Genomic DNA, 11,741 nt, shown 5'->3' with positions numbered 1-11,741 from the left:
GTTAAGAGTTACTTACTGCTCATAGTTACTTATTGTTTATAGTTAAATTAAATATCAGCTCGCTGCTCCTCTCTGCCTCTCCCCGTCTCACTCTATGTTAATCTCTAGAGGCAACTGCTTCTCTCCCACGCACTCACACTTACTTTCTCTGCTCTTCTCTGCTCTGCTCTGCTCTTCTCTGCTCTGCTCTGCTCTTCTCTGCTCTGCTCGTCGACTATAAATAGAGGCGCTGAGGTCGCGCGCGCCTCAGTCTGTCCTAGGGGTACCTAGTGTTTACATCGATAGTGATAGTGCAAGTGATCAGCCTTCGACCTCAAAAATATGACGTGGCCAATGCAAAACATCTGGATGACCAGGAAGAAGCTCTCTTGGATTCTTGGTCGCTACACTGGAAGGAAGTAAGCAATGACGTGTCCTTTACTGCGGTAAGTCTTAACCATGACATGATCAGGCCTAGGTCTAGACTTTATATTCCAATTTATTTCTTTATTGCCATGGTCCTCTTTACATCCTTAGATACTTACTCATACTTTTAGATAGTTTAGATAATTACTGATATAGTGACTTACTGGTTATAGATACTTACTGTTCAGAGTTTCTTAATGTTACAAATGTTGCAAGTCATTCAAAGTGATCATACATACTTACGGGTCATAGATACTTACAGAACATAGTTACTTACTGATCATAGCAACTTATTGATTATAGTTACTTACTAGTCATAAATACTTATTATTACTGCTCTGAGTTAATAACTGATCATAGTTACTTAATGTTTATTGATCTATCTGGCCATAGATACTTAGTGTTGATGCTGATCAAGAATATACATACATATGTATAAACTTTATATGGTCGGAGATGACTCCTTCACTACGTTGCAAACTTCTAACTGAAATTAGTATACCTTGCAGGGGTATAAAATATAAATGTAATTAAATTACTAATAGAAAAAATATAAGCTAATAAATATATATAAAATCCTTATTAAGGTCTAACAAATAAAAATAAAAAAATATCATTCGACGAGGATGGGATTCGAACCCACGCGTGCAGAGCACATTGGATTAGCAGTCCAACGCCTTAACCTCTCGGCCACCTCGTCACGTCTACTTTCTCTGCCAAAATTCGCATTTTCTTCTATCGTAGATTTTGCTAAATTAAAAAAAAAGAGAGTTCGAAGTTGCCAACCGCGAATTATGAGCGGAATATTTCTTATCTAATTTGTGTTTATTATTATTTTGTTTTTGTAGAGAACTGGGACAGAGTTGTTGCTACTACTTGGCTCGAATGCTGATAACTGGTTTTGACTTGAAACTCCAAGTGAATGTCTTACACCAGCTGCGTTTGCTGAGAGAGACTTATATAATTTATGGTTAGATAATGAATAAATTAGGTGCCAACAAAGGCCATTTAAGATCCAGTATGAAAGAGTTAATGGAAATGTGAAGAATGCAAATAATTATGACAAGTGATTTGCAAAAAAAATATATTAAGAAGTATGAGGGAAGTTCAAAAAGTTTTTTGTGTATGAACTTTTATAGTTCCATCTATATATTTATTGATATTTTAATTGAGTTATTATAGCCTCAAGGCAAAAGGGTTTTAAAAACACCATTAAGCTTCCGTAAACCCCAAAAAATAAATCCAAGCCCCGCCTTAGAGAGGTTCCTTGAACCCCCACACATCACAAAAATCAATTTAAATTAATTTTTACGAGCGGCAAAACTCAAAAAGTTTCCACTCCACCGGCTTAACTTTGTAAAAACCGTATTAAGTCATAAAAAATTATCGCGTGAAGGAGCATATAGTCAGGACCAGAAAAGGATAAATGAAATTGACTTTGACGGAGGGAGGCGCGTGTATAGTTTTACGATCATTCCTGATATATATGTACATACTATATCGCGGGGTTAACCGAGCATAAAATCTTCGAAAGGCGTCGACGGCAGGAACTTAAATGCTTTTACGACCTCCAAGAAAACGGAGGGGAAATCGGGAGCTGGGACACTGTAAAAGTCAAGCCAGAAGCTAAAAGAGCATTCTTTGATGGATGTGGTGCGAAGGCGCTGTCAGGTTTATGGATATACATATCTCAGTAGTATAGTATCTCTGTGTATCTGGGGGGCACTTGCCAGTCAGTGCTAATTGAGCATAAATCAGAGATGCTAAAAATGTTCGTTACTAAGAATTTATTGCCATCGGTATACTTTGCGCACTGTGAAAATTCTTTTCGCAACTCCATACCTCTTTACATCCCACTTTCGAATTGGCGAAAAACTTTCCTAATACAAATTGCATCGACACTGAAGCGGAAATCGCACGGAAAGGAGCAAAACATGGCTAGTTGGGGGTGTTACGACCATGAGATACTTTGCATAATATAAAAAATATTAATAGAATATATATTATTTTATAGTTATATATTTATATATCGAATATTTCATTTCTCAAATTAAAAGTTAAAAGTTTTCTTATGTTATAGAAGCAAAGTAAGATTTTAAAATCATATTACTTCCTTTTTCTTATAGCGCTTATACCTTAAAAAAATAATTAAAAAAATTAAAATTAAGCGGCCTTGCTTAATACAGTTAAAGCAACTTACATCCCAATATTCAGATCATTCGGTCAAAAATTTCCCGAGATTTCGATATCCCGAGTTCTTTAATATTTTTAAACAACCACACATGGTTAGATGGATAAGGTTACAGATTTATTTTCAGTACAAACAAATTTTACTCTTAAGTAAATATATTGTTTTTTTACTATATTGTCTTGCCAAAGAATAATCACATTTATTCTTTAAAAAATATTCAATAAACAGATTTAATCTAATAAAAATCTATTTCAATTAAGGGCATAATATTGGCAATCTATGTATGCAATTAAAAATTTACCATAATATTTATCCTAGTATCAGTAAAACCTATATACCCTCCAATAACCATACTACACGATATAAAAAACTAGCCAAAGGCCGACGACAAAGTGGTCAACATGCCACAAACTTTTTTTCCCCCCTCCTGTTAGTTATCCCTTTTGCCAATCGCTCGGGTGGCAAAGTTCCATTGCTCTGCAGAATTCTTCTTCCAACATTTTTAAACAATTTAGCGCAAGAATTAAAAATCGCCAACGCCGCGCAACGTGAAAAACTTTTCATCGCAACGCAGCACAAAAAAAATAAAAAGAAATAATAAAATAGGCGAAAAAAAGAGCAAGAAAATCGTGGAAGAGCGAAAACTTTTGTACGCAAAGTTTGTCGGGTTATAAATTATCCTCTCCTGGGAGGGACGGAGGGGTGTGTGGAGGCGGCGAGAGCACCTTTGGCATACTGCTGGGCACGTTTTTTTTTAAGCCGATTTTCATCTTTCGTTTTCGGGTTTTTCCTTTTGCCATTGGCAGAACCGTAGACTTTTGGCGCCAACGGGTTTGACTTGTACAAATTGCTGTGTCGACTCACACACACTTGCACACACTCATGGACGCACCCGCACGCACAGGATATGAAAATCGGAGGGGAAAAGCGAGGGAAATTCGCGTTCTTGTCGTCAGCGTCGTCGTCGTCGTCGTCGTCGTCCTGGCAATGTGGATAAGTTTGTGTCGCCCTTTTTTCAAGAATACCCTTTTAGGGTATGGGTCTCACTGATCCTTGGGCTTTCTTGGCTAAAATCATTGCCTACCTTACAGCGCATGGTACAGGAATTGTTTCAGAAAACAGTTTGCTTAAAATAATTAAATTAAAATAAATTGAAAAGAGAAATTACGACTTAGTCTGATATCTGCATTTAGTTTAATGCTGTTAACTAGTCTTACATCGGTATCTCCTTCAAAGATAAGTAAGGACTTCCTTTCAATATATTCTTTTGCCTTGGCTTTCTTTACTATTTAAAATTCAGTTCACCAAGTAGGCATTGCATTTTTGTGTCAATTATGTTTATTTAAAACTCTGGGAATATCCCTTCACTCACACACCTTACACACGAGCACCTCACAAGGACGCACTCACGATCACCCCACAAGGACGCACTCACGATCACCCCACAAGGACACATACTCAATTCCCTTTCAGATACACCTAATATTCATCCGTAAACAAAATTAGTCCCCTGATATACAATACAACAAAAAGGACTTGTGATGTTCTGCAAGGCGCCAGGAATACCCCCGGTGGAGAGCAGCATAGAGCTGACATCCTGCAGCATTACAGAACACCATGATGAATTGGACTTGGATGAGGCATACGATCAGTTGGAGAAGATGAAGCAACGAGTATTGCAGATGAAAAGTATGATAGTTCGGGAGCCAGCAACCACTACAGATGAAGTGGAAGCGGAATTCGAGAAGTTAGCTGACTCGAAGAACGAACAGTTGAGGGAAATCCAAAAGGATACCTCACGATCCTTTCGGCAGATCGAGGTAGTAAGGAATCGCCTGGCGGAGACAACCAAGGAGCTGGCCTGCCTGACTGCACGGATCCAGGAGGCTGAGCGATGCACCAAAGATCTGGCCGAGAAGATGGAAAAGGTGCCCCAGTGGATAGAGGAGCTTAAACATCAAACAGGAATTTGCTTGGAGCGGTTCAACGAGCTGGACATTACCCTTTGTACTTACCTGACCTACAGCAATCACATGCGACCTTTAATGGTGACCCTGGAACACAATTCCACCTCGAGGGTAAGATCTTACAATTTATTTAAATTTATCTACTAAAATAATAATAATACCCAAAGGTACCTCTACGTTGCTATAAAATGCAATATGTAGGCATTTTAAGTCGCCTAAAGAAAACCCGTGAGTTGCTGCAGAATACTCATGACCAACTGATGAAACATACCCAACATATAAACAACGCCCTATCAGAATCCATACCGAAGAAATTTGCCATGCTGCCTGAGTTCTGTAATCTGTTGCTGGATCTACAGAGATCTACAGTAAAGCCAAAGAAGGCCGCTGCTAAAGTCAAAGCTCGAAGTCGGGCATCCATTCAGTTGGCCACGGCGGTATCAAAACTCAAATTATTGCAACCAACTAATGTGATTAAGTCAAGATATTTGCCACCGATAAATGAATAATGAAAATAAAGTAATGTTAAGAGATTATTGGTTAATTTTCTTGATATATACTAAGAGCTAATAAACCTTAAGTTAGGGATGTACATAAATACATTTGTATTCAATATTGAGAGGAAAAACTCTTCAGACACTTGAGAACTCTTTATAATATATACCTTCAAGAGTATTCCCGATTTCGTTCTGCAACCTACAAAAAATCCAACTTCCTTTGGCCGTTTTATACCTTTTGGCTTGGCCTTTGGCACTAATGGATTATCTAAGCCTTTTAGTGGCTATTGGTTGCCTTGGCAATTGTTCCAGCGGCTTTTGGGTCAGAAAAAAGGATTCCTAGACCATCCTGTCCTGCTGTTATCCATCGACAGCTGTGTTGGCAAAATCTTGGCAAAAGGGCACAACTAGCATTTAAATAGTTGGCATATACATACATATATAAAACCCCATGCCATTTGTATTTGGGTCATCATTTCATATGTAGATATTTTACATTTTAATCGCTTTATTATACCGGGGGAAAAGCAAGAAAAAGAATACGAAATAAAAAGGGGTCCATGGAATATGCATAAATTATGTTTATGGAATGAATATAGTTTCAATTTATGGATCAACTAATCAATATTAATGCCTTCCTGAATGCCTAAAACCTTGAGTCAGATTACCATATTACAAGGGTGTTCTCTGGACTACCTACATTTTGTGGAAGTATGATCTAATCGTGGATGGAAAAATATATTAAATTAGGCCTAAATATTCGTGGGAAATAAATATTAAAGGGGTAAGTTTGGTTACTTGGTTTATTAAAATGATTGTATTAATAAAAGGTTCTGGAAATTTTGAATTTTTTATAAATCCCTGAATAAATAAATATCTTTAAGTTATTTATACTTAAAACAGCTTCATTTTCTCTGTGCAATCAGTATAAACTACAAAAATTCCTTTTCCCGTGCTCCGGCATCAGCTTCATTTATATAATTTGCAGATACGAATGGAATTCAAGAATGCCCGCCCGTGGATATCGCAAAAACTTGTTGCAGTGCATTCAACTTCATTCACCACATGATTTATGCCCTTCCAGACCAATCAAGAGGCAGAACCAGAGTCAGAGGAGAAGGTACTTGCCCCAGACTCGTACTGCCACTTGTATATACTCGCGTGCACACTCAATGTATTCGCATTGATTTACTCATACTGGACTTACCTCTGCGGCGAAATCATTCATTTCAGGCCACAGCGCCAGACATTGTGATATCAGTTGAAGCTGAAGCGCCAGACACAAACCGGCACATGAACATTCTACATATAGCTTATATAGATACGTACTGTAGAGGGCGATATGACCAGAACTGCATCTATAATTGGAACAAAGGAGCTCAGACTGAAGCTCAGGCTGTGACTGAGGCAAAAGTTGATCAAACCAAGAAACAATTCATATTCATATTTCCGCATATGCCAAGTAAGTTTCAATTGCGGTTGCAATTTTGCCATTGCAATTCCATTTGCTGCCCGGCAACAAGCAAAACGAACGAATCCACACACACTCACTCGAGTTTGAAATTCTTATATACATATAGAAATGCAATCAGCAAGGCCGAGCGAAGCTTAAGCAATTTTCCATACTCCCGCAAACTTTTTCCACCCACACAGAGCAACAGAATTTCCACTGGCAATTTTCCTGCTCTTTTTTTTCGCTCTCCTTAGATAGCTCTTGGCGTTGCCTCAATGATAATACAAATCAACGAAACAAAGAATTTTCCAAGTCAAGATGGTTCAATGTAGCCATCAAAAGTGCAAACAACTGTTTGTACAGTAAAAATTCTTAAAGAGAGAATCTAGATACTAAACTATATGAAACTGTTTTGACCCATAAAAATATATACCAGAAGTTTAAAAAGGGGTTTGTGCTTCTATATATTTGAGTTTGTTTTATAGGCTTACTATCCTATGAATATAAACACAACTTTGGTTTCACAAGTTTAGTTATCTTTCTTGTTTTTATTTTGTAATATAATTTATAAATTTTCCATGTTATAGACCTAATTTTAATCTAATAAAAAACGACATATTTGTGACATAAAAAACAACTTGAAAATAATTCCTGTTATCAACAGCACCCAACTTAGGCAGTTTCCACTGTCTGGCCTATAAGTTGATAACATTGATAAGGCTACAAGCAGAGCTGAATCTTATCTGTACATTTGTTATATATATATATATATATGTATATATATATATGTATGTGTATATACCCCACGTATGAGAGGCTGGGCACTCCAACCACCAATCGCTCCCCCAAAAAAAGGCCATTCAAGTGAACTTCTTGGTCATGTCAAACATATATAGTATAACGTCTGATGACGTCGATTGTCTGCCCCCTCATTACTTTCATGGCTCGAAGTCACTTATCGCGGAACTACACAGGGTGAGAGGGGAAGTACATTGGAATATCAGCAGAATGCTTTAACCTAATTGGCAAATTTCATCAGATTTCTAAGAGGAACTCTTGGGGGAAATTCAAGAGGAGCGTTTGCATCCCATTAAAGTAAATTCTGAGAGCATTTATTAGTGCTAGCATGTAGTGCTAAACATCTTCATACCTATCTATCTAATATACATAATTATTCTATATATTTCCCTAATTGTTCATTGTTTGATGTAAACAAAGAGTCAATTCTTGGGTTAACCCAATTCTGCAGGAAAAGCATTTTCTGACGGATAGGAATATCACAAAACAAAGTGTTTTAATTAACAGGTTTTTATAATGACTTAAATGGGTCAACACTCTACTCACACACACTGTTGAGCATAATTTTCCTAATGGATTCATGAAGTGAACAATGATAATAATGATGCTAAGAATATGAATATTGTGTATAATAATGGTGTGGTTTTGAGGGGTCAGCCATCGTTGTCCACTTGTTGATATGGCAGCGTCCCCCCTGCTCATACTGATGGGTGTCATTGCGTCTCATTTGGTGTTATATAATACGGATGTATTACCAAGCTTATTGTCTGGTTTGGTTGAGTAATTAAATATCCTTAACCTAAAATATAATGGTAAGAGGAAAGTAGGTTATGAGATACTCAAGTATCTCGAGGATACTATACAAAGATACTAGCAATTATTAGAATTATAAATAGTTATTGTGAGGAAGAATGTCAAGGGTAGTAAAGGAAAGTCACAGGAAGTAACAGGAAGTCACTGGAAGTCACAGGAAGTCACAGGAACTCACTGGAAGTCGCAGGATGTCAAAGAAAGTCAAGGAAAGCTTCCCAGGAGCTATATATGTGATGACCCCTATCGTAAGTATCCTTCCTCCAAGCTGTTTCTATTACCATGCAAATCCTTTAAATAAAAAAACTGAAATCACTTACATATGTTTATCAGAAGGACTCCCCCCAAGTTTGTAAAGTAATTAAAGCCCATACCCGCGGCCACAAAAGGAAGAGAAGGATAAGCATCTAACTTAAATGGTGACCCCGATCACAAAAGGACCTCACAAACAAAAAGTCCTACTGTATGTATGTGTTTGTGCGTGTGCGGGTATGTAAGTACCTTTTTATTATGTACACGTGTAATGTATGCGTACAATATGGTAATGGACCATTACCGTTTGTCACCCACTTACACCCGCTTACGCCTCCGCCTCAATATCCTGCGGGTATTTCGATACATACAACCAAGGACATCGCGGACTGAAAAAGACTGCCTAACAACCAAAGCAAAAAAAAGGAAAATATATATACCATATTCCGACGGTGAATAAATCTAGGGAGCAGCCGTGATAAAGGCCGACGGTGAACAAGACTTCGGCATGCGGCACTTCGGCACGATCCTGCCGTGAAATAGAGGTCCTGGAACGTATCTCTAGGGGATGGGTTCCTTTCTAGGCTCCCGTCCAACCACGAGGCTCGTCCTGGGAGTCGGCAATTAAGCGGCCAACTAACCCAGCTGGCCAACAACCTATTGGAGCCGAGCATATCCTGCGCAGAATCCTGAGAGGTCGGCATGCCACACCCACCAAGGATAAATGGGATGGTGGGATGTCCTTTTTGAGGTAGGAGAAATGCCACACATTAACCGGCAGGCAGCGTTAACGTTGCATCCACTTCCATTTCCCCATCCTGCGGAAAGTGTGTCAGCGGAAGAGCTTGCTATTATTACCTGCCGAAGGCGAGTCCTTAAACAAGTGCCATCTCCTTCCCCCCAAAAAGGAGCCAGCAGCGAGTGAGCAGGATAGCCAGTGTTTGAATCGATGGGGGGGGGGGGAGGAGAGGTTGAGTGAGCAAACCAAAAGGAAAGCCCAAGAAAAACAGCCGAGCGAGTAAAAGTTTGTCGTGTCTTTGCTAAGGAGCGAAGGACATGCAGCGGGAAAAGGGAGAAAGTTTGGCCACGAAGGGGATGTATGTATGTGTGGAGAAGTCCTGTGAAAGAGAGGAGAGTAAGGAACTTGGAGAGAGAGCTCGTGTGGAGCGTAAGTCAAGTCAAGGTGGAATCCAACAAGTGGGCAAAAGGAGAGAGTCAAAGGCAAAGGACTTCTTGGGGAGAGTTGGAAAAGGATAAGAGAGTGGATTGGGTTTGTGCAAGATCGGAGAGCACAATTGTGGACAATAAAGTAGAAACATTCCATTATTTAAAAATTATAAACTTATGAAATATTTTATTTATTAATCAGAAATAGTTTTGGAATTATTTTTTATTATTATTATTAAGCTGTATGTCTGGAAAAACGAATATCAGATTAATTTACTTAAATTAAAACATATAGGAGTGACTTTATCAGTTTTACCCGTTCACTAAGGATTAATCCAACAAATCATTAAATTTCTTTGCTGCTCTTAGCAGATTTTTTAACTATTTTTTTAATTGTGTTAAAAATTATATAATGATATTTAATGTTAAGGCCTTATAATTTGTACTTAAAACTAACATTTACAAAGAGTACCTTTTCTTTTGCTATGATCTAAAAATAATTCTTTATTCTCTTTCCTATCATCTCTTAATTAATAGAAGAAGATGTTGCTCTTCTACAAGTTTCATGCTCTTTAGACCCTTAAACCCCAAAAAAACGCCCCCAACCCTAAAACCACAAAAAAAGCTCAAAATTCTTTAGTCGGCTGCACGTTTTAGTAGCTTTTTTCAACGTTTTTTTTTCTTCTGAATTTCTTGTCGTATTTTTTTTGTGCTTCTATTTTTTTTTTCTTTTAGTTTCTTCAGTTTTTATTTTTTTGTTGTATTGTAAGAATTTGTGAACGACGCAATAGCGTCGACGTCGCTGCCAGCGCACCACGTTTTTCGCTGTGCGAGTGTGTGAGTTTAGAAGGGGGGGAGGGCGTGTGTGTGTGAGGTGAGGGAGTGTGTGAGTGGAGGTGAGCTGGTGTTGGTGTTGGTGGGGCATTTCATAGCCCACATTAGGTAAGGTTAGGTTTTAAATTCTGTTTTCGTTTTTTCACAATCGTCGCTGCCACGAATTTGATTTGTTCTGGTTCCGCTTTTGACTCGCGTTCCCCGGCTGCTCCACTCTGATCGTTATCCGCACTTCTTCCACATCCTGTTCGCTCCACTCTCTTTCTCACTCTCTCTGTTATTTTTTTCGTCTCTCTATCCCCACCCCTTTACTCTCTCCACCTCCGCACTCACACCTCTTACTAATCTTGGCGGTGCTTTGTTTACATAAACCGCGCGCTTTTTTTCGCCGCTGTTTGTTTCCGCTTTTCTTTGCTTCGCTCTTTTGCCATTTGCTTTTGCTCTATGCTCTATGCTCTTTGGCTTTGTTGTTGCTTTTGGCCATAGGTTTGCTTTCCCGCCTCTTTCTAACTGGTTTTGCTTTCAAATCATTTCGCACCATGTGGTTTTCCTCAATTATTCTCACGGCTACACTGATAAACATAATTTTTCCTATGTGGAAAGCCGGAAAATGTTTTGGGAATTTTATAAAATGTTGTATTTGAAATTAAAATTAATTATATACGTAGAAAAATAATATTTTCAAGCTCTAGAATTAAAATAAACCTTATAACCAGCACCCGAAATCTGGTATAATCATAGTACAAAATGTATTGCCTACTTTTTGGCATATACCAAGAGATTTAACAAAATTGGCTAATTTTTAACAGTTTAAAGGGTTTCTAACCAATATTTTAAATTTCTCGGATATAAATACATTATTTTAAAGTATTTTAAAAATAATAATAAATATATTCTTATAAAAATTCTTCAAACAAACGTTTTTTGGTAATAATTGTAGTAATAGTAAAACAAAATATTGTCGCCTTACATTTCTTATTTAAGACAGAAGATATCTAATTAAAAAACTCTGCAAATCTAGAAAAGCACTCAAATACTTTGATCATTTTCGCTTAGTGTATTGCTTACATATACATTGAAACTTGTCTCTCTTTTGCGGTCAGCCCTGGTTTTTTATGTGCGCTCTTCATATGCTTCTTTTGCGTTATTTATTTTTTATTTTTTTCGCCTATTTATTGTGCTCTACGCCTTTGCCTACGATTCTTCTGAACTTGGGGAGACCACGTGGTGTGTAGTGACTGTGAGTGGATGTCAAGCGTGTGTGTGTGTATGTGTGTGGATCGCGTTCGCTCTGTATCTCTCAGATACTGTATCTCATATCTCTGGGGGTTTCTTGAGGAAGTGCTCCAACGTCGCGGCATCGCCTT

The 11,741-nt window shown here is 38.1% G+C and overlaps 1 protein-coding gene and 1 non-coding gene across 2 annotated transcripts; one reads left to right on the top strand and one right to left on the bottom strand.

Moving 5' to 3' along the window:
• Positions 1-223: 223 nt before the first annotated feature.
• On the top strand, positions 224-5,099 carry LOC110191133 (uncharacterized). Its single transcript, XM_020961885.2, has 2 exons — positions 224-4,674; positions 4,731-5,099. Exons 1-2 carry the CDS (start codon positions 4,138-4,140, stop codon positions 5,070-5,072), a joined length of 879 nt encoding a protein of 292 aa, XP_020817544.2. The 5' UTR covers positions 224-4,137; the 3' UTR covers positions 5,073-5,099.
• Positions 1,024-1,105, bottom strand: TRNAS-GCU (transfer RNA serine (anticodon GCU)). Its single transcript has one exon. It is a non-coding gene; the product is annotated as a tRNA-Ser (tRNA).
• Positions 5,100-11,741: the final 6,642 nt, after the last annotated feature.

The sequence above is a fragment of the Drosophila serrata genome, unplaced genomic scaffold (genome assembly GCF_035046125.1).
Source record: "Drosophila serrata isolate PLE 108 unplaced genomic scaffold, ASM3504612v1 contig_376, whole genome shotgun sequence".
Taxonomy (NCBI): domain Eukaryota; kingdom Metazoa; phylum Arthropoda; class Insecta; order Diptera; family Drosophilidae; genus Drosophila; species Drosophila serrata.
The sequence above is the reverse complement of the archived record's forward strand: the minus strand, read 5'-3'. Positions and strand labels throughout refer to the sequence as shown.